The sequence below is a fragment of the Oscarella lobularis genome, chromosome 1 (genome assembly GCF_947507565.1).
Source record: "Oscarella lobularis chromosome 1, ooOscLobu1.1, whole genome shotgun sequence".
Classification (NCBI taxonomy): domain Eukaryota; kingdom Metazoa; phylum Porifera; class Homoscleromorpha; order Homosclerophorida; family Oscarellidae; genus Oscarella; species Oscarella lobularis.
The window spans coordinates 5,908,718-5,929,425 of NC_089175.1; the positions used below are offsets into that span (position 1 = coordinate 5,908,718).

A 20,708-nucleotide genomic window follows, 5' to 3' on the forward strand; every position below is an offset into this window, starting at 1 on the left:
CCTCTTTATTTGTTTGTCGTACTGTTGTTGTTGATTGACACTGATTTCTCTGTTTCTTCGCTTTTTTTGAGTTTATCGCTCTCTTCTCTCTTGCGCTGTTGGATTCGTAGCCACTGTCGATAGTCGCTCAACGATTTGACGTTCTCGCCGTAGTAGTCGTCTTCGAACTTGTTGAAGTCTGCTGTTCTGTGAGCTTTAATTCGGGCCAAAAAGTCGGTATTTCTCTACAAAAGAGACTTGCAGGTCGACATCTGATGTTCGACTACTACTACTAACTTGATTCATTTTTCTCGCTAAATCCTTATTGAATATATGCCAAGTTTTCTCATAGAGAAAACCGCCAAGGACATACCCAATAGCGCCGCTTACAACGCCAGAAAACGATGCAAACATTAATGGATCTATGCCACTGTACAAAGAAAAATCAAAAAATTTCAAAATATTCAAAAGACATTACAAAATAGGCTTGATTTGCTCCATGGACGTCGCGTCGAACATGTGAGGATTCCAGTAGATGTGAAACATGGACGAAGCGGTCAAACCGACGACGCCGAGCGGAATTCCTGCAAAACGCTTCCTCCATTTTAGACTCCGCTTCGTTCTGACGTACTCTTCGAACGTCATTTCCATGCGACGCGACGACGAGGTCGCGTCGGTCGCAAATCTGATCGCAGGAAGCCGAACGAAGCGACAGAACAACGCCATCGAGAATCGTTCTAACGCGCACGAGGATCAGAACCACGCCCTTGACCTCACCATGTCTCGTCCTCACTGGATTCCACTCGAATCGAACCCCGAAGTCGTCAACAAGGTTGCTGCCTCCCTTTGGCGACTTATACATTGATCGCTTTTGCCTAGTTTGTGTTCGGTATGGGGATGAAACCGTCGTGGCAATTTCACGACGTATTCGGACTCGATCCCGATCTTCTGGCCATGATACCGCAGCCAGCATGCGCTCTAATGCTTCTTTTTCCTGTCAACGAGAAAGTTCGATCTCGAATAGACTCCTATTGTGACGCGATATGTTTTCCTGCAGCACAGACAACACAAGTCAGATGAAGACGAAAGACTGAAGAAAGAGGAACAGGTTATTAGTACAGTTTTCGTAGGTTACGTTAGCTGATCTTCCCGCGTCGTGTAGCACGTCAGCAAAAACGTCTACTTCATGAAACAGAACATCGGAAATGCATGTGGAACCATAGGAGTTCTCCACGCCATAGCTAACAATCAGGACGTACTCGATTTTGGTACAAATCTCTCTCCAGAGGCATTTCTCTGTGGTCATCTCTCTTCGACAGACGACGGATACCTGAAAACGTTCCTAGCCAAGACAAAGGACATGAGTGCCGAGAAACGAGCGGAGTACCTGGAGACCGATGAAGTACGAAAAATCAGGACGCACAATTGTAAATGCACGTATATGATTTGTAGAGCATCAGCGACGCGCACGAAGCTAGCGCTCAGGAAGGCCAAACGGCGGCACCTCAGCGCGACGAATCGGTCGACCTGCACTTCATCGCTTTCGTACACAAAGATGGTCACATCTATGAGCTGGGTAATGTCAGAGCTGCGTAGACATGACCCCCTTTTTTTCATCCTGTTCTCGTCCTTCAGATGGAACGAAGTCGTTTCCTATTAACCACGGGAAATCGTCGTCAGAGACGTTTCTTAAGGTCAGTAATTTTTTTTGTTGTGAGGGAGGGAAAGATGTTATTTGCTTCACCGTAGGACGCGGCCAAAGTGTGCCAGTCGTTTATGGAACGCGACCCGGGCGAGATGCGATTCACTATCATGGCGCTGGCGAAAGCTTAAAAGGAAGAACGATGATTGTTAAAACACATACAAGTTTACATTGTTAGAACGTACAAGGGATGTTGAATAAACGCGTCCTTGAATCGTGAGAAAGAGTCTCACAGTCTCCTCCTCGTCGCACAGGTTGCCGTCTCTGCCCAGTTCAAAATCTCTTAGCTTATTAGAGCGGAAACGTGGAGTAGTTTCCTATGGGCTTCTACCCATACCTTTTGCACATACCTTTTGCAACAAATTCCAAACCAAAGGGTCGCTTCTTTTTCTTCAGAAGAAGCCTGAAGCCGCGTTGATTATTATGTTCTTTTATTGATTTGCTGATCTCTGGTTCAACAGGAGTCGACAGCCTCAACTCAATTTCCCTACACGTTATAGCGTTTATACACAGGCTGGGTATGCACATGTATTGTTGATTCTTCAGATGGAATATCCCAGCCAGGGACGTTTCTCAATGTAAACTGTGTGTCTCTAGAAGAGAAAAGAGATGTCATTCATACATGTAACTATAGATGCAATCCGGAAGAGACTGAAAAGAAGAACCGTCAAAATATCACTGTTCGCGAACACAGACACCCATACATCCGTCTATACCCTACAACAGACGTACAAGAGAAGTCGGATACCCGTCTATGTGATCGTTCTTTCAAGCGTCAGACAGAGCAGCAACGCCGGGAAGAGTTTTGCCTGAAGAAACTTTCAAACCAAAAAAGCGAGAGAAAGGAAAATCAGCCAGTACCTTCTAACAATTCTAGACTAGCGCCACCTCCAGTACTAACGTGACCCACTTTGTCTTCTGTTCCATACTTGGCCGCACACGTAGCCGTGTCTCCACCACCTGACGAGTAAGTAAGTAGGTATTATAAGAGCGGCGAGACTGGCAATAAACGCGTGCCTATGATTGTCGTGACGCCTTTGGCCGTCGCGCTCACCACTGCATCCATCACGGCTTTCGTTCCACCGCCGAATTTTTCAAACTCAAAAACGCCCATGGGTCTAAAGAGTAATTGCAGAAAAAACTCGGCGTGTTCAGTGCGCCGGCCAGCGCCGCTTACCCGTTCCACACAATGGTCTTGGCTCGGGCCACGACATCAGCAAAAAGAATCCTACTTTTATCTCCGCAGTCTAACCCCTATGCACTAGCCTTGTGTACGAGTCCAGAGAACAAAGAACTAAAGAATACCTGCCAATCGGAATCGATTCCCGTTTCCACAGTCGCTGATCCAGTCTGTAGAGAATCATTTGATGACTCTAAAGGGAGTTGGGTGTGTAAGGAAGGGCTCACGTTTGCGTTCTCGTCAAATTTATCCGCGGTCACAAAATCAACTGGCAAGTGTACTTTGACTCCCTTTTTCTCCGCTTTAGACATCAGTTGACCGATGATGTGAGATCCCTCTTCGTCGAACAAGGATTTTCCAATCTGCGACAAAGAACGGCTTATACTACACGAACAACAGCAACAGAAAAAATTAATTTTTCGGGCAAAATACTACACTCACAAGAAAAAAATTCCCAAAATTTACCTTCATTCCATGGAGAACTTTGAGAAATGTGAATGCCATTCCTCCGCCCACTATCAACTCGTCGACCTTGTCCAACATATTTTCAATTAACGGAATCTTGTCCTTGACCTTGGCCCTTGAAAATAATTCGCAGAGGTAAAAGACGCTCAGTATATTCATCGCACGACCGTACCCGCCCAATATAGCCAAAAAGGGTCTCTCGGGATGATCCAACGCCTTGGAAAAGAAGGACAGCTCTTTCTTCATGAGAAATCCAGCGGCTCGTTGAGGCAAAGCAACGCCCACCATGGAGCTATAGTAACAAAGCCCCAGTGTTCTGGTTGCGACCAGTTTGAACCACAATCGAGGTACCGTACCTATGGGCTCTGTGAGCTGTGCCAAATGCATCGTTAACGTAAACGTCTCCAAGACGAGAAAGCGAAGCACGAAACGCTTCAATGTCTCCCTTGCTCGGCGTTATCTAAAGGAGACGGTGCTAATCAGATTAAAAAAAACGATTTTGACATTCCACTTTTTTTCCTTCTGAATCGACCCCCTTTCCCTCCTCTTCGGGATGAAATCGCAAATTTTCGAGCAGAACGACGCTTCCCGGTTTCGGATCGGCGCACGCCGCCTCGACGTCTGGGCCCACGCAATCCGACAGAAATTCGACGTCTCTGCCGAGGAGTTTTCGCAGTTCGTCCGCGACCGGACCGAGGGAGTGTTTCTCTTGACGAATGCCGTCCGGACGACCGAGATGGCTCATTAGAACGACGCTTTTAGCTCCTTGATCCAAAGCGTGGCGAACGCTCGGAAGAGCGGCGACTATTCTACAGAATTCGAATGCGAAATGTGCGTTTTTGGCCGCTTTTTCTCGCGTGCTATCGCACCTTTGCGTGTTCGTTATTTGCTTTCCTTTGAGCGGGACGTTGAAGTCGACCCTACGCTATCGTGATCTCTTGGTTGTGTCACTGCTGATTCGAAGCTACCTCATTACAACGCGCTTGTCTTTCAGCGGCAGAGAATCGATACTGAGCTTGTTCAACGCCATGGCGAAGAAGCGGTCCCGGATGTTAGATCAGCGCGGAAGTGAAGGTGGTTGATGAACGTGCCGGCGAACACTCAGTCAATCACGCGCCTCAATCGAAGTACAAAGGACGGTACTGTAGTTTAAAAAAAAACTAAATCTAGAGGAAGGACTAAGCAATATTGAAACTAGTTCACATAAACAAAATTTCGCTCCTTTCTTAATTCGTTAAAAGCTTCCGTCTTCGTCAGAAGCTTGGAAGAGACTTGTTAATGTTGATGAACGAGGAAAACCGCGGGCCATGTCCACAGGAGTTCCGGAATATTTGTCCCGCGACCCTGATTGAATAGACACAGGGCTAGCAAGTTCGGTTGAAGCCGTAGAAGAAATAGGAGAAGGCTGAACATCGTCTTCCCAGTCATCGCCATCGTCTGTTGTTTCCTTCTCGCCGTTTTCAGTGTCCGTAGACGAATCGCTTCCAAACAATAGGGGCAAATCAGTGTCTTCTCCTCTCTCGGGCGATTCAGGCGATTCAACCGCAGGCGAGCCACTAGCTGTCGGACGCTTACCAACGTAACTATAGAAAGCGAGGCACGCTAGAATTTCTGGCAGGTCAGCGATCAGTTGTTTACTGTCAAATTTCGGCCGGAGCACGCACGAAAGCACGTAACACCCTTGGACCAGACTGGAATCAAGATCACGTTGGCGAAGACGGGAAAGGCACTCTTTTTGTTCTTTCTCGCTAGATAGCATCGAATAGATGACAACTAGCAAAGACAAGTTCTCTGACAGGACAAGAGTCATCTGAGAGTCCGCCAAAGCAAGTTTTTCAAGGCTGTCTGTCAAGCTCATCAAGCAACGGGCAGCCTCATTAAGAAGATTATCCCCGATCGTACATTCGACGTCTTTTGTCCTTTTGTCTCTACTTTGCTTTTCTTCCCATGCACGAGCTCCTTGGGAGAATAATAGCTTGGCCTCAACCTGCCGACTAAGTAAGAATAGCGCGCTGTCTTGGGAACCAACCAAAAGTCGGTACACTTGTTCGAAGTCTTTCCTAGCTTCAGCGTCTTTTCCTAAAGCCGCTCGGCTGATTCCCGTCTGATAGTAAGTGAGGGCAAGTGAAGAGACGTCGCTTGCCAAGCAATGATGCATGCTAAGAGCCTCGGAGAACGAGCAAAGACTCTCGTCGTATTGCCTAATGCAGAATTGGCAGTGGCCAATGCTCATCAGCACATCGCATGTATCAGGATGACTTCCTTTGACGGAGTCTTGACCAAGAAACTCTTTGCACCATTTCAAAGCTTGACTGAAGCGTTCAATAGCACGAAGGTAATTTCCTGTTGATCTGTAAGCATTACCCAGAGCAACGAAGAAATCTGCATGCTCCCTCTTCTGAGCTGGATTACAGCCATATTCACTCATTAGAATACTGACAGCCTTGTCGCCTTCTCCCTTTTCAGTGTGCAGTCTCGCCTTTTGAAAAAAGTATCTGGCTCGTATCGTTTTCTTTGCTTTGATTGCATCGCTTGAAAGACTGGAAAATACCTTGTCCAGGCAACTAGAAGCCGGTTTCAAATCACCGAGATCACACAGAACGTCACTGAAAACAAGTCGAATTTTTGGTTCACTGTCTCGCTTTAATGCTCTAACCACCGACAAACAGCTCTTGATGAGTTTCTTCCGTAATTCTGGCGGAAAGAAACGTTTCATGAAGGAGTTACGATTGCACGCAAGGCTAAAAAATCGACCCCAAACTTTGGAACTACTTGCTGTCGGTTTGACTAAGCTTGCCAGTTGCTCTAAAATAGCCTGAAATCCTCTCATTTTCCGCGTAACGGACTGCGGATTTCGATCATAGATGTTCTGATATTCGATTACTCTTTTCAACTGCAGCAGACAATATCTCTGTTGAAAGTACAGATACTGCTTGTCCAAGCACTGGTCTTCACTTTTCTGAAGAAAGCTTCGAATAAGACTGTGTAAGTAATATTGCATTTCGCCGCCCGTTATCTCTTCTGACACGCGGTTCACGAGACCGTAATCGCTCAGAGGGCTCACTACTTCCATTCCAAACGTCACAGCATCACGAGCAAATACGAATGCTCCTTCCTGCCTTGTGAATGAACCAGTAAACAAAGATAAGCCGTGAAGGAAAACTGGAAGATTTGAAGGCAGTAACTTGTAGAGTGCAGACAAGAACCCCAACTCGCTGACCTTTCGAAACATTTTGTACGGTCGTCTTTTTAACTTCCGAACAATTTCATTCTGCGTCATCGAATCCCTGTATCGACGAAAGAGCGCCCCAGCCAATCGAATTAGCATCGGAACGCCTTCACAAATATTTCTAATCCTTTCAACCGTTTTTCCACTCACGGGCGCTTCTTGCGACAAAGGCGTGGCCGTATGCATACAGCTCTGGCGAAACAAGTGGTCGGAGTCCGCTTCACTCAAAGGGCGAAGACGAATATGTAGCACTTGAGCTCCTGTGAAACGAATGCTCACGTCTTCAGAGCACAACGTTATTATTACCATAAAGTAGTTCTTAGTTGCTGTGGTAAGATCCTGCAAAAACCGTAAGAAACCCTCTCGATTTTCGGCCTTCAAAGCCGAATCACAATTATCCAAAACGATACAAGGGTAGTTCATAATGCTGACAATGTCTGTCAGCTGAGACTTGATAGGCCGGTCGGTTTGAATTGAAGCTCCGCTAACGACTTTTGCAGGTAGATCATCATGAAAGCAAGCTTTCATTTTCGCTAGCAACTCCGTCGCAAATTGAACTTCTGTTTCAAGGTTTCGAGCGTCCAAATAGAGGACACTCCATTTGTTACAGCGCCCAAGCTTTGCTGAACAGAAGTCACCGTCTCTGACCTTGTGCGCAACTTCGGCAACGAGAGAGCTTTTCCCAATTCCCGGCGGGCCAGTAATACAGCAAAGAGTCACGCTAGGAGAAGAGCACTCCGACAAAATTTTTTCAAGTTCAGTATCTCTTCCGCAGAAAAAGGCACTTTTTCCAGGAAGACCGCCAGGTTTGGAGATGGGAAGTCTCATACTAACATCGCCTGTTGATCGGCGATTAGACGAAGCTGTAAGAAACAAAGCATTTACAATCAATTGGGTACTGCCAACCAGAATCCTATACATACTTAGTTTCTTTTCTATAGAAGTCGCTATATTCTGCAAGTCCGAATTCGACGAGCACGGAAACGACGTGTAAGCTGACAGTTGTGGATATGCCGCTTTAAATTGTTTTTCATCTACGTCTACTAGAAGAGAAAGAATTTGCATTCCTCGTTCGTCTGATTGACCCAGCATAGCGTCGACCAGCCTCTGCGTATAGTTGTCCCCTTGAAGAAAGTGTGTGGTAATAACAGGTAAGCAATGAGAGCAGCGTTTCAAATAGGCGTCTTTTTCCTCTGAAATTATCTTTCCCCACAGTTCGATTAAATGATCCTGATCTGTTGATTCAAAGAAAAATGCATTGACGTCGCGACTGTTCAGGCATGTGTGCAGTCTGCTTGAAAATTTCTGATCAGCGAGTGAACAGAGCAACAGCACTCTTTTCGTCGATAGCTCTAAAGAATACTAGCTAAAACAAATAGCTTCACTTCACACGAAGCAATACTTGATCGCGATCGTGGTCGGCTACGCTCTTCTACAGGTAATTGACGAAGCTGGGGAACATCATCAGCAGATCGATCCTTGCATAGGTTTTGGCGTACTTCATCTTGAACACTGTTTGGCTCTCCTGTGTTTGAAAGAACTCCAGTATCATGCGCAACGAGTACGTGTTATAGCTAACTTTGATCAGATCTGACAGGCGCAGCAGAAGGAAGCGACGAAAAACCGCTAACAGTAGTGGCTTCTTTACTCTGAATTACATAGGGATGCTGCTTCTGCTTCTCGTCCCTAATAAATTCCTGTGGCTCTGCCAACTGAGTCTGGCTGCCATTTCCTACAAAATATCGCCCTGACGAAACTTGAATTTAGAGCCTAAAAATCTCACTCGATACTTCTTCTTTCCTAAGTTGCTCCTTTACTGGTTCAACTAAACGCAATAAATCCTCCGCTGATTCGAAACCCCGTAAGATGTCACAGAACGTGTTGAAGCTCGGCTCAGGCAATTTCATAAGATTAATAAGTAGTCTCCTTGCCGCTTTCTTGCTTTGACCGCTTTCCAAGGTGTCATCAAGCCTTTCGAACTGCTCTAACTCGAGGAGGTTCTTTGATACCATCTTGTCAGCGATATCGGACAAGGCTAGGTTGCTCATGAGATTGACTACTTCGTCGAAAAGCGGTCGAAGGTGCGTTTGCCACTTAGGATCTGCCATTGCGTCTTTCTGGCTATGCAGAAGCAAAACAAGATCACGTGCTTTTTCTTTCAATACGTCAAGCATACGTCAACCAAAGGTGTCTGGTTGTGCACTGGGCTGTGCTGTGAACAACTCCGAAAACATGAGGTCAGTTACAGCATGGTTACAGTAAGTTGAGATCTGCCTAAATCGAATAAGTAAATCTACAGTATGTGTGATTTCGAATGGAGCAAAAAAAGCAATACGTCAATAATTGATTCTGCCTATCTCACCGTCAATCCAACCTTATAGGAATAGCGACTATTTCTCCAGTGGAAAGACCGACAATTGCATGGCTATAAATTCCGGCTTAATAATAGAACCCTAATGAATACCATACCTCTCGTCGGTCGTCAAATCAAGCGCTCGAATGCTGCTCTCGCAAGCGCAGAGTATCTTCACCGGCTGAAGATCGTGCAAACGGCGAACAACGACGCGTTTGCCAAAGCCGCCGGACAGCACGTGCCTGCCGTCAGCAGACACGATTATCGCCTAAAACGCATAGCAGTTAGCCATGGGGAAAAAAATCCGCTCCGCGTCCTACCAACAGCTGCTCGTCGACCGACCGATGCACTAAAAGCTTTCCATTGCACGAGAAAACGCCAACGTATCCACTCCCGTCCGAATACTGAAAAACGACTTGTCCGTCGCAACCAAACGCGGCGAGATGAGGCCGAGTCAAACCCGTAGGCGTCGTTAGAGATCGAAGCAGATCGCCAGAGGTAGCATGCAGTAAGCAGATGCCACCTAAAGAGTAGAGAGCATAAAAAAAACAGAGCAACAAAAAAGACAAGCATCTTCTGCCTTGAGATCCACTCGCCACGAGACCGTGCGTTCCGCTGACGGCAACACATACAATAGGGTGCTCGTGTCCAGTCAATATAGCTCGAGGAGTGGCGTTTCCGTCTATCAAAAATAAAGACGTTTGGGTGCAATGCTGTATCTCGAAGACCCTGGCGTACCGTCGCCGTCGTCGGCGGCGATACGCTGACTCGACGCCGACCATCGCCACACGAGCACCGTCGTGTCGCGCGAGCCAGTGGCGACGACGCCGTCGCCGCTGACCGCCGCCGGCGTACCAGGAGGCCCGTAGCGAGGCGAGTAGGCCAAGCAAGAAACGACGGCTCGATGACCGAACACGGACTGAATCAAGCGACCTATGAAGAAGAGAAAGCTCGCGTGTGGTACGGTAGAAGCGTCGCATCTACTGTATTCCGTCGTACCCGTGTCAAAGGCAAAGCACTTGAAACTATTGTCCCAGTAACCGCACGCCAATATGTGTCGGTGATCGCCCGTGGGAGCAAAGCAAGCAGCGCTGGGAGTCAAACTTTGATCCAACGGCTCGCCGAGTCGGCGTTGACTAGTTCCGCCACCTGGAACGACAATCAAACGCCGGTGAAAGATACAGACTACGTAGGCTCCAAGGATACCTAATAGAGAATCGCGCTCGAAGCTAACAGCGGACGGAAAACGCGAGTCAGAGGACCCTAATACAAAATAATGAACATTCTTTTAACGTTCTCTTCAGCCGCGGTTTCTACCAGTGACTTTCCAAGCGTTATTGGCGAACGCCTGATTGCAGCTGACCGTCGTTACAACGGGAGACGGCGCGTACGGACCGGTCAGACATCGCACCATTGCGACGGGCACGTCTCGCGTCACGGCGAGGCGAGCGACGATTTTCGAGCCGGACGATGACAATAAGCTGCCCGAAGACTTCTCCTAGAGGATTAGACAGAAAAATCATTTTGGACAAATCGACTATGATAACTCGCGTCACCAGTTCGACGGTGAGTCGTCGCGGATGAGGCTGAGTTAGAAGCTGAGACGGCGTCTGACCGAAATTCCTGATTTGGTCTTCTACCGCCTTGAGGGAGAGAAAATGGAGACTACCGTTCGTTTGTTTATATTGCAACGTGCCTTTCTTATGATGGGATCTTCAATAGCATCCAAGTCGACGCTTCCCTCGTACGTTAAATAGTAGAAGACGTTATTGGCTTGAATTGCGGCCTCCCCTATAGATGATACGTACATTGAAAACATCTCTCAGAGCAGTGTATCGTATACCTCGCTGTCTGTATCCAAATATTAGATCAATCCATTCGTGAAGATGCGAAGAGACGTAATCTGACTCGAGCGCCTAAAAAGAAACAATACATCCTTTATCTTTAGTCTAGAAAAGATATCTGACATCTCGGTGAATGCGAACAAACTCTTCCGGTGACGAAGCCCACGGAGGAAGAACGACGTCGTTGACGACGTGACCGTCTTCGTCCACTCCGAAAACAAACTAAATCAAAATCAATAAATATGTGAATGCACTTATAAAAAAGAGCCGAACTTGTCCGGTGTTCTCAAGCATTTCCGGCAAATAAAAGAGTTCAGGAATCAATTCCTAGACAAGTACAATAGCATAGTTGCTCTCTCGATCTTCTTGTTCTCTTTCCAACCTTTACGTCTGACGTATCATTGAGACAATTTTTCCACGCTCTGCTTAGCGACGAAAACGTTCTACCCGGCTGATCGAATTTTCCGCCTTGCAATTGCAAAAACTGCGTCGCAAACGGCTCGAGTCGGATCAGCCACGAAAGGGTGAACGCCATATTGGAGTAGTGAGTGCCGTAGTGAAACGGCGGAATCGAGTCGTCTTCCCAACTCTCGTACCGCTCTTCGAAGACGGCAAATCGACGCTCATTCAAACATCCAATAGGCTATAGCATTTCAAACTTGGCCAATAGAAATAAAAAATTCTTCCTTTTACCATAGACAAGTCTCTGAAATTCCGCGAATCGGTCAGATCCAACTCCGTCGCCTCGTAGTTTGAGATGACCCACGGAAATACAGGATACTGATTGAGATCGTTGTACGTTCTTCCTATATTTAGGACACTATGTCAGACTCTTCACGTCGAAGCTTGACTCGTGTATACCAGCGACAGTATTGAGAAAAATGAGGTACTCGAAGTTCGATATTTCTCCGTGTTGCCATCGAAGCGTCATGTTCGATTTCCGGAACACTTCTTTCGCCGACGCGAGACTAATTGCTCTAATAGCCAAAATTAATTTGCCCTCCAACTGTTTTTCTCTATATAAAAAGATACCTCGTGGCCGGAAGACCATAAAGACTGCCGCCTCCGACGCGAGGCAAAACACGTGCAACCTTTTTCAAAGTTTTTGCGTCTTCGAAGGCAAACATCGCCGCTTCTGCAAGTAGACGTCTCAAAAAAAAACATTCCTTTCCTCGCGTCACAATTTACCTTGTTCACGAAAAAATATTTCTAGAGCACACGGTCGAGTCATGTATCGGCGAGAGAGAATCGCTTTGACGTCGTCCAAAAACCACTCCGCGTTCAAAGACTTGGTGTATTGCAGTAGCTATAGAGTTACAACTTACAAGATGACTTGCAGGTCATAAATGGGGCGTTCAACTCTACTATTTATGCGTGAGTGGGGCGTTCCATGCGCCTGAACCGCAAGCACACCTCGCGCGCAACGAGTTGCAGGTCATAACTACTTTTATGCACGAGTGGCGCTCCATGCGCCTGAACCGCAAGCGCCGCTCGCGCGCAACGAGTTGCAGACACTTGCAGGTCAAAAACCACTGTCTTCAACTCATTGCGCGCGAGCGATGCTTGCGGTTCAGGCGCAAGGAACGCCACTCGCGCATAAAAAGTAAAGTGTAGCGTTGGCGGGAACGCCCACTTTTGACATGCAAGTGTCTTCAACTCGTTGCGCGCGAGCGAGGCTTGCGGTTCAGGCGCACGGAACGCCACTCGTGCATAATAACGCCAACTCTACTTTTATGCACGAGTGGCGTTCCATGCGCCTGAACCGCAAGCGTCGCTCGCGCGAAACGAGTTGCATGCAGGTCGATAGATATATTCCGCCGACGGAAGAAAAGAAACCACGCGACGATAAGTCAAGGGGAGGATGCGTTGAGGTGGGACCTGACGTAGCTAGACCCGTTTCTCGTCCTAACAAATGGGCAGGGTATGATAAAAACGCGCGAGATGTTATAAAATGATGTCGCATCTCGCCTGCCAGTGCGTTGAAAAAGACACGACACGTTTTAGTAGTATGGGTCGGCGGATAGGAGAATTGGGGCTGACGGTCGGCCCCGATTCTCCTTTCCACCGACCCATGCCGAATGTGGGCTGAACCCTGGACATATTTCCACGTACCTGAGGATCTAACTTCTTGTAATCGTCCGATTCTTCGTCGGACGCAAAATAGAGAGCCGACGTCGTGATCGTCAGCGTACCTGGTAGCACGACGCACGGGCACAAAATTCGACAAGAGCACGACAAAACGACGCGTCCTAAAGAGAGAAAAATCAAAATCACAGCGTTCGCCCGCAGACCGTCAAGTATTCTATTTACCAGCGAAAATGACTTCTCTTTCCGCTTCCGCTTCGTCAAGAACTCCCTCGACGTCGTCGCTATCGGCGTTCGAAAGAACGTCCAGTTCTTCTGATAAGGCTTTAGTCATCTTTAGTCGAAAGGCGGCTTTCGCCGCTTCGATAGATCCCGAATCCGTCTCTGCAAGACAGTGAAAAAAATCGAACCCCACACAAAACCAAGTGCGACCTTCTCCTTCGACGGGATGGACGACGGCTTCCGGATGAGTCGTGCCTAATGAATTCTTTACCAATCGCATGCGTCGTCGCAAATCGTCCTCCCATTCGTCCAGTTTCCAAAATTGGATCCCGCTGGTACGAAGTAGGTAGAAAACAAAACAAGAACGTCAGCGTTTCGCCGTCTTACGTGTCGTCGTCGCTGGAGCTGCCCCACGCACCGTGCCTGTTCATCAAAATGTCGCTCACCTAAAGCAAAAATAAAATTAGCTAACCTAAGTGCTTTGTTCTATTACCAAGCATTTACGAACACTCCATATCCCACATGTACATACATACCTTAGTCCACGTCTGACTAGCTTGGCTTCGATATCTTTGCTGCGCGGCTTGGAAAGACCGGACCAGTTCGGACTGCAGCGATGTGTACTCTCTCACCGACGAGGCGCACATTTCCTATATAAAGGACCTTTCCAAGCGGCGGCAGCACGAAAATGCAATGCAACCTGTACCTCAAACTCGGCGTGCTTCGACGTAATATCGCCTTGTTCCTTTGCGAGAAGGGTCTGCAATCGTTGTCCCATTTGAAGAAACCAAGCCTCGACGGAGCTCTGTATTTTTCTAGACGAAAAACGACTAGCTAGCTGCCAGATACCTCCTAAACAAGACTCACAATCCCTCTTTGACGAGCTCAACAAAAGCCATGCCAGCATGAACTTTAAGTGCGTTCTGCCACTCCTTGGAAGAGAAGAAAAGTCAAGGCTGATTGATAAACAACGTGACTGTTTGCCGGACCTGCGACGACAGCAGCATCACCAACTCAACGGACGAGCCAGACGAAAGAAGAGAGTAAAATGCTATAGAGAGAGAAAAAAAAAGGCTTGACAACAAAATACCGAGATCTGCTGTAAACCTTTATTCATCAATTCCTGATCCTGACTCCCGCGCAGCCGCTTCGTCAGGGGTCCCTTGTACGTCGCAAAAACGTGAGCGAGCAAGGGTTTCAAATCGACTAGCATAGCGTCGACTTGCTCCGAAACGTCAATCGGCTTCAAGGCGACGTGCGAAGACGACGACGGCGACGGCATAGGACGCGCCGCTCCGCCAGTCGGCGACGCGACGGCGGAAATAGACGGCGATCGGCGTCCGACGTCCTTGTCTTTGTCTTTGTCTTTGTCGTCGGAAGACGCCGTTCGTCGCAGCGACGACGATCGGGGCCGACGAAGAAGACGCGGCGAACCGGACGACGCCATTTGCTGCTCGACGAGACGACGAACGAGAAGTTCCTTAGCCGGCGACGGCGACGACAGAGACGGCGACGACGGCGGAAGAACGATGCGACTGTATCGCGCGACGACGAGTTCGCAGACGAAATGAATGATTGCCAGGGCGACGTGCTGGGAGAGCTGCGAGTCGTCCTGGCGAAGGAAGATCGACGCTTACGCGGATGAGTCGATCGGAAACGCGCGTACCGTGTCTCTTCCTAAAGCGGCTTTGAGTCGAGTGACGTGAGGCGCTGTGAGCGCCGACTGAACTCCGAGAAGCGAACTCTGTCTTCGCTTTAGCGCCACGATTATAAACTAATCATAAACGTTTCGTTGTTTTTTGATTCGTTTTTGCTGCAGAACCTGAACCAAAGGCTTCACGGCGTCGACAGGATTGGCGCCGGCTTCGGCGCATTGAGCTTCGAGCTGCTGCAGTTGCTTCTTCTCGTCTTGAAAACTGGTACTACTTAACTAGAAAAGACCGAACTCTTCCGAATTCACTTAGAAAGTAAAAACCGATGCTACTTACGTCGTTTTGTTCTAGCGATTTTGCCGACGCCCACGCGGCAACCGTAAATACTTTAATTAATTAAACAGTTCATTGTCACATTAACTATACCCTGAATCCCTCCTTCCTCTTACCAAGTCGAAGGCCTTGACGGAGCATGCCGCCCGTGCTCATCTTTCGCGCCGTTTCAACATTCGAAAACGACAGCATCGTGTCGAGAACGAGAAGATAGGCGAGATCGGTCAATTTTCGTATCAACGGCATAAATTCTTCGCCGGTCAACGAGCGATCGGCTTCTCCGCCCTAACGAAAAGCTTTAAGAGCTTAGACGTAATAAGATGAAAAATTAATTAACCGTCGCTCGCTGTATTAGATCGTCAATGCCGCCGGCTGCCACTATAAGGTGATCTGCGGTGAGGGAAAGAAAATGGGTCACGTTGGAGATGTAGACGACGTTTTCTTTATCGGTCGCAAATTCCGTCACAGAGCGACCAGGTTCCCTAAGCGAAGTCGCAGTATAGAAAGGGTTTGTTTCTCCCCGTGCACTCGTACTTTTTCCAGCTCTCCAAATCGCCGAGGATATAGTCCATCATTGCCGTAAGGAGACGGCAATGCAAATCGGACCATTTAAAGCGATAGCTGCTGCTCGCGCCACCGCCAAGCGACAATCGAGACCCGCCGCCGCTCTTTTTCCTTTCGCCGAATTCGCCTGCCTTTGAATCGACCGCCGATTCTAATTCCCCGCCGACCGGAACGCCCGAATCGCTGGCGGAGCGCACGGGAATGCGAACAGACAAAACCGTGCCGCCGCCGCCCGTCGGCGATGAAATCGCCGACTTCGACATTTCTATTTCAACCCGATTCTGCAATTCTTTATCAACGAGCTTAATAGACTTCGTCATCAAAGAGTCGACAGTTGAAATGCACGGATATTCTTACCAATACATTGAGCACGGAAACGGTTTCGGCCCACGCTCGCCAACCCTCCTTTTCGTGTCGCATCGAAAAGCACAGCAACGTGCGAAAGAGCGAAAAGGCGAGCTCCGTCACGTCGTTGTCGACGGCGTCGAGTTGCTCTCGCGCCCGACGCGAAGCGTCCGCTTGCTTCGAGCCTATTTCGACGAGCCAATGCTGCCATCCGTACTCAGCCAAAAGAACTCTAATTAATAAAAAATGATTTATAAGTGGGTCGTCGCGTTTCTTTTCTTGCCGGCAGTTTGCCGGATTGTTGTTCATTAGAAGGGCTAGATCGGTCAAGAGGTTGAGACGCACTCGTCTCAGGACGTCGTATCGTCGCCGTTTCTGTCGCTGCATCGATTCCTGCGCGTCGACGTCGCCGACGCCGCTCTCGTCGCTTAGTGTCGGCGACGACAGGCCGCTTTCCTCTTTGAGCGCGCCGGACGACCAATTAAGAAGCTGACCGACAACAGGAATAATGTCTAAGAGAAAAGAAATAGTACAACATGCACGCTTTCTTAGGTTATTATACTGGGCCAATAAATGATTGTTTCAGGCCCTGGCTCCGCGTGACGAGATGAGAGAATCTGCTTGGATACCTGGTTCACCATCAACTGGGCGACAAAATGAAAATGTATTCTTATTATTAATTAAAGCATACGAGGTTTCTTACTTACCTCGTACAAGGTGTTGTAGAGGGGAACCGATAGACAGTCATCGTGTTGTACGAGTCGCTTCGCAACGAAGTGAAACAGCGCTCGACTTTCGACGATCTCCATCGCACGTCTGTAACGAGAATTTGCAGCGATGAAAAGTTTCGTGCACAGTTTCTTATACTTTTGGTTCACTTGGTGAAGAAAGATGCCCATCAACTTCAAGGCGTACACGCGAATTTCTCCGTCCGGATTGTCCAAAAGAGCGAAGACAGTCCTGCGTCGTTGCACAGTAAGAAATTTCAAAACAAATCTTCTATTTAATTAAGTACTTATCTTTACCTAATTCCGTTCAACCGATCGAATAGCGGAATGAACGAATCCGAAACTTCGGCGGCCAAGGCGATGACCAACTGCAAAACATCCGACAAATTTTCCGCCTATAGAAATAAATATTGAAAGAAGCGTCAACACTCCCGAAAAACTATATCCTTTCCTCGCGTTCGGCGTTTAGAAACGCAAGCAGACTATTCAACTCCTCTTCAACAATTCCCTAAAATTCCGCTATAAAACCCCATTCACTCATGTATCTCCAATATTACTCTCGAAACAAGCTGTTTTACAATAAGAAGTAAAAAGGAACGAAGAGACACTAAATCCGTGGTCGAGGGCCGAATTCCTGCAATAAATAACTTCCGTCGAATATTCAATTCACCCTATAGCCTTTCATACCGACTCCTTTCGCCCCGTCCAAGGGCATGCGAGTCCAATAGTACTGCTTGAGCATGAGGACGAGTCGCGGAACGCCGATGTCGCGTCGAATGTCGACCGTTCGTCGATTCTGCGACGGCAAGGCGACGAATTCGGTGGCGAGCGAGCTGAGTAGTTTCAGTTGAACGCGCGCCTCCGTGTGAATCCAAAGTTCGGGATTGAAGAAGACGTGATTGAGTAGGTCGTGAAGGAGAGCCGTTCGACTCGTTTTCTCGAGCAACGTTCTTAGAGACAGATCAAGTAGCGGGGCCACGGAGGGGGGCCCCTGCTCGACGCCGTACCTGGAAAATCCCAAGAGAATGTCCAGCACTTCCTCCGTCAAGTGACGAGGAGACGCCTGCGCGAGAAAGAAACTATACGGCCGTTTAACAGTGACACGGATTTCTACTTTTTGAATTAGGAAGCTAATGACCAGAAAACCGTGCGATTGCACCATCTGGCGTTGACGGGTGACGGATTCGGATAAAAGGTCGCACAGCAGTGACAACAACGTTGCGCTGCAAGACAAAGGAATCGCTATCTTATTGAAAGACTCGTGTAAGAACGTTAACCAGGTTGAATACTCTGGCACGCCACCATCTGGATGGTGAGCTAACGGATGAAGATAGTCGAGTTGAGAAAACAGAGGGAAAAGTATCTGCAAAATTAATTAAATATTTAGGAGTGTTGCAGAAATCTTCGCGTACCTGTATGCCTCCTGCGGAATGCAGGGCGCTGAAGAACGACTGGGTAACGACCGGCACAACGCCCTACGAAAGAGAGAACGTTAGAGAAGAACGAGGAACGGAGGAAGGCAAAGAATGACAAGAAGTAAGTCTCCAACGATTTATAAACAGATAATTAACGAAACCAGTGACAGAGATAACCAGTGGGTCACCAGTACATTGACACACGCGCTTTCTAACTTTCTAAGGGCTCAAAAGGCAAACACGTGTTCGTGGATAAAGGTTTCTGCTGCATAGACTTTCAAAAAAATAAAAAGCAGTTTAATTAATTAATTAATTAATTAATTAATTAGAAGTGATTAGACAGAAGACAAAATTTCTAAACTGCCTTAGACTAAAAAGTTCTTTACTAGAACGCCTCTGCTTCGGAGTTTCGCCACAGCAAACACCAGCCCTTTCTCTACTCGTGCATTATTGGGCGGATGCATTTCTATCTCTCGTTCTAATCTCGCAGAGTCAGACTGGCACCACGCAGATACCTCGAGTCTCGTTGCGTGAGGCGAATGAACGAAAAACGACGGATTCTCCGTCGGTGACGACTCGAGACAAAGCTGGCCGTCGCACGCCTTGGCGTTATACGTAAACACGATTGATGCCGAAAGACGGCCGTCGTAAAGAGCCTACAAGATCAAACACGTACTTCTAAAAAAAGAATAAAACGTAAGGAATGAAACCAACTCTTCTTTCCGAATCGTCCAGAAAACAGTCGGCTTCGGATTCGTATCTGTACTGACTCTACGTATAGAAGATCATAACAAAAGTAATCTACTAGTAGGTCCTCATCTACACGATCCACGTTACTCGATAACTCGGACCCAGTTTGTACATCGCCGCGACGGTCGTCGACGGCAAAGCCTCTTGAAAGAGATAGAACGTCGACATTTGCCCGCTGAACGTATCGCTGAGAGTGGCCCCGGGCGACGTCCCAAGAAAGCATTTATCGAACGGCTGGAGTGCATTGATCATGACTATGCGCTTTATTCGACTCAGTTCTCCCACCTCTTTCGTACTGACAAACGACATCTCGCCGCTAGACGCGTACTTTCCGTCGACGTAGCACGCAGCTTCGCTCGCTCTCAGTCGATGATAGGAATAGACGATCGTTATCATGTACCACTACGTTAGAGTAACTAGAAGCTTTACGTTCTTTCTCTCGATGCCCCCTACTTGGTACGGGAGTAGTTGTTTTTCTACTTGGTGATACTGCGGCTTCTTGCTTGTCTTATTCGCCGATTCCAGAATCAGCGTGAAACCGGAAAAGTGCGCGGAGTAGCCCAAACCTTTACCTGTACGAAACCTAGAGAAAACAAATAACAGTAAATAAGACGTTAAATACCAATGCAAAAAAACCACCAGTATAAGACAGGACGACTTGTTGCGACATCGGCAGCCGGATTCGGTTCCCTTCTCACCCACAGGGAGACAGTGAAACCTGACTGGCTGGGCCAGCGAGCCAATGGAGGAAGAGCAATCGCCTATAGTAGAGGGAAATTAAATACCCTACGATTTTGTAGTCTAGATATACTGCTCCGATGTCGCCTCGAAAATGAAAGTAACCGTCCGGGCTCTGATTCGCAGGAACGTCCTTTAGAGCCGACAACAATTTGTGCGCGTGCGAAGGCTAAAATGTAGAAATTATGACGTCAGAATCCCCCCTCAAGTTTCCTAACTCTCACCCAATATTTCCTGTTTCTTCCTTTGAGACAAGCAATGAAAGCTTTCAGCTCCTTCACCGACATGCCATTCGAAATGAGAGTCGACAAAACTCTCGTAATTTTGTCTTTATGGAAAACGAGGTACTGTAACGGATTTGGAAAGAAAATCCTAAAGGGACCTCACCAGCGGTCGCCGCGTCCGTCGTCGTTTCGAGTCGATTGAGCGCTTTCATCGTCAAACCGAATTGAATCGCTTCGCGAACGTTGTGCGTGCTCTTCGCGAGCAATTCGCCAACGATGCTCCACGTCTGCGCTCGAACGTTCGTCGTGCAGCGTCGAGCGTCGAGCGCGTCGAGGAGAAGTTGGAGAGCGTTGCCGTCTCGTATGTAGTATTGGCGTTGGATGTCGAATCGCCCGCCTACGAGCTGGAGGATTTATCGCTACGAGTTCCGGCGCGCTACGAGTTTTCTCGGCTGTTTACCACGGATAAAAGGGCTTCGATTGCATCCAAGTCTATCTGGTCGCCTTCGACGCGAAGTAGGAGCTTCAGAAGATTCGATCCAACGCCACTTCGACTTCGCGACATGACATCAGCGCGCGTTAGGTATAAACAACGACTGGACTCTATTTATCTCCATCGCTTCCAGCGTACGTCACAGTGGACTACGCAATACATGATGCCTGTCAGCAACGAAGGAGGGGGCGGTTACTCGACTACAACAAGATACTTGTACATGCAGTAGCTCGTTTGCTTCTGTTCTTGGGCGTATTCAGCGCACCGGTGTCGCCACTCGCCTCAGTGCTTCTGGGGTCAACGTCATCCGACCGCGCACTTCGTCGTTCTCCATTCTTTCGGGCACAAACCTTATGGAATTCGCTTCCGGGCATGATAAGAGAGAGTAATGATCCGGCGATTTTTAA

General features: G+C 48.0%; 4 protein-coding genes across 9 annotated transcripts; 1 reads left to right on the plus strand and 3 right to left on the minus strand.

Moving 5' to 3' along the window:
* The first annotated feature begins 708 nt into the window (after positions 1-708).
* On the plus strand, positions 709-1,902 carry LOC136185671 (ubiquitin carboxyl-terminal hydrolase isozyme L3-like). Of its 2 annotated transcripts, XM_065972850.1 has the most exons (8): positions 709-811; positions 859-987; positions 1,037-1,087; positions 1,142-1,247; positions 1,299-1,381; positions 1,432-1,555; positions 1,615-1,673; positions 1,729-1,902. In XM_065972850.1, the coding sequence occupies exons 1-8, from the start codon at positions 758-760 to the stop codon at positions 1,810-1,812; spliced, it is 690 nt and encodes a 229-aa protein (XP_065828922.1). In that variant the 5' UTR covers positions 709-757; the 3' UTR covers positions 1,813-1,902. The 2 variants fall into 2 exon arrangements, with proteins under 2 accessions (XP_065828922.1, XP_065828914.1); XM_065972842.1 differs by having other exon boundaries at positions 1,142-1,381.
* A 369-nt stretch (positions 1,903-2,271) lies between these two features.
* LOC136185660 (phosphoglycerate kinase 1-like) lies at positions 2,272-4,370 on the minus strand. Its single transcript, XM_065972831.1, has 12 exons — positions 4,295-4,370; positions 4,196-4,246; positions 3,838-4,135; positions 3,683-3,786; positions 3,499-3,618; positions 3,327-3,441; positions 3,089-3,223; positions 2,987-3,031; positions 2,859-2,935; positions 2,699-2,799; positions 2,543-2,641; positions 2,272-2,490 (listed from the first exon to the last, which is right to left on the minus strand). Exons 1-12 carry the CDS (start codon positions 4,354-4,356, stop codon positions 2,450-2,452), a joined length of 1,248 nt encoding a protein of 415 aa, XP_065828903.1. The 5' UTR covers positions 4,357-4,370; the 3' UTR covers positions 2,272-2,449.
* Positions 4,371-4,442: 72 nt separating this feature from the next.
* Positions 4,443-8,833, minus strand: LOC136186394 (uncharacterized). 4 transcript variants are annotated; one of them, XM_065973725.1, is made up of 6 exons: positions 8,732-8,833; positions 8,339-8,676; positions 8,135-8,287; positions 7,958-8,080; positions 7,479-7,907; positions 4,443-7,418 (listed from the first exon to the last, which is right to left on the minus strand). In XM_065973725.1, the coding sequence occupies exons 2-6, from the start codon at positions 8,661-8,663 to the stop codon at positions 4,561-4,563; spliced, it is 3,888 nt and encodes a 1,295-aa protein (XP_065829797.1). In that variant the 5' UTR covers positions 8,664-8,676; positions 8,732-8,833; the 3' UTR covers positions 4,443-4,560. The 4 variants fall into 4 exon arrangements, with proteins under 4 accessions (XP_065829797.1, XP_065829805.1, XP_065829814.1 ...); XM_065973733.1 differs by having other exon boundaries at positions 8,339-8,672; positions 8,732-8,795; XM_065973742.1 differs by lacking the exon at positions 8,732-8,833 and having other exon boundaries at positions 4,443-4,909; positions 4,965-7,418; positions 8,339-8,729.
* Positions 8,819-20,557, minus strand: LOC136186330 (lipopolysaccharide-responsive and beige-like anchor protein). Of its 2 annotated transcripts, XM_065973636.1 has the most exons (56): positions 20,269-20,557; positions 19,972-20,212; positions 19,809-19,912; positions 19,658-19,753; positions 19,486-19,607; positions 19,300-19,429; positions 19,132-19,248; positions 18,934-19,080; positions 18,811-18,867; positions 18,612-18,752; positions 18,094-18,156; positions 17,959-18,044; positions 17,796-17,904; positions 17,689-17,744; positions 17,369-17,631; positions 17,239-17,315; positions 17,132-17,189; positions 16,979-17,075; positions 16,821-16,913; positions 16,661-16,769; positions 16,516-16,597; positions 16,237-16,465; positions 15,966-16,185; positions 15,579-15,910; positions 15,382-15,526; positions 15,161-15,329; positions 15,048-15,097; positions 14,882-14,989; positions 14,726-14,833; positions 14,167-14,671; positions 14,049-14,110; positions 13,927-13,991; positions 13,766-13,874; positions 13,596-13,709; positions 13,447-13,505; positions 13,270-13,391; positions 13,063-13,221; positions 12,865-13,001; positions 11,941-12,058; positions 11,785-11,887; positions 11,614-11,729; positions 11,446-11,558; positions 11,135-11,395; positions 11,026-11,079; positions 10,876-10,974; positions 10,752-10,824; positions 10,605-10,699; positions 10,465-10,551; positions 10,226-10,406; positions 10,115-10,171; positions 9,908-10,057; positions 9,647-9,841; positions 9,489-9,590; positions 9,229-9,431; positions 9,025-9,176; positions 8,819-8,980 (listed from the first exon to the last, which is right to left on the minus strand). In XM_065973636.1, exons 1-56 carry the CDS (start codon positions 20,371-20,373, stop codon positions 8,920-8,922), a joined length of 7,266 nt encoding a protein of 2,421 aa, XP_065829708.1. In that variant the 5' UTR covers positions 20,374-20,557; the 3' UTR covers positions 8,819-8,919. The 2 variants fall into 2 exon arrangements, with proteins under 2 accessions (XP_065829708.1, XP_065829699.1); XM_065973627.1 differs by having other exon boundaries at positions 18,934-19,248.
* Positions 20,558-20,708: the final 151 nt, after the last annotated feature.

Coding starts and splice junctions, on each gene's coding strand:
- LOC136186330 (XM_065973627.1), bottom strand. CDS start 20,373: ATGTCGCGAAGTCGAAGTGGCGTTGGATCGAATCTTCTGAAGCTCCTA. Junction 19,249..19,299: donor AACAACTACTCCCGTACCAA/GTAGGGGGCATC, acceptor ACTCTAACGTAG/TGGTACATGATAACGATCGT. Junction 14,834..14,881: donor CCGTGAAGCCTTTGGTTCAG/GTTCTGCAGCAA, acceptor GTTTATGATTAG/TTTATAATCGTGGCGCTAAA.
- LOC136185660 (XM_065972831.1), bottom strand. CDS start 4,356: ATGGCGTTGAACAAGCTCAGTATCGATTCTCTGCCGCTGAAAGACAAG. Junction 4,247..4,294: donor GACAAGCGCGTTGTAATGAG/GTAGCTTCGAAT, acceptor ACGATAGCGTAG/GGTCGACTTCAACGTCCCGC. Junction 3,787..3,837: donor TCGATTCAGAAGGAAAAAAA/GTGGAATGTCAA, acceptor CGTCTCCTTTAG/ATAACGCCGAGCAAGGGAGA.
- LOC136185671 (XM_065972842.1), top strand. CDS start 758: ATGTCTCGTCCTCACTGGATTCCACTCGAATCGAACCCCGAAGTCGTC. Junction 1,088..1,141: donor GACTGAAGAAAGAGGAACAG/GTTATTAGTACA, acceptor CGCGTCGTGTAG/CACGTCAGCAAAAACGTCTA. Junction 1,382..1,431: donor AGTACCTGGAGACCGATGAA/GTACGAAAAATC, acceptor TATGATTTGTAG/AGCATCAGCGACGCGCACGA.
- LOC136186394 (XM_065973716.1), bottom strand. CDS start 8,729: ATGCTTGACGTATTGAAAGAAAAAGCACGTGATCTTGTTTTGCTTCTG. Junction 8,081..8,134: donor GCCTGTCAGATCTGATCAAA/GTTAGCTATAAC, acceptor TTTCAAACACAG/GAGAGCCAAACAGTGTTCAA. Junction 7,908..7,957: donor CCGACCACGATCGCGATCAA/GTATTGCTTCGT, acceptor AGTATTCTTTAG/AGCTATCGACGAAAAGAGTG.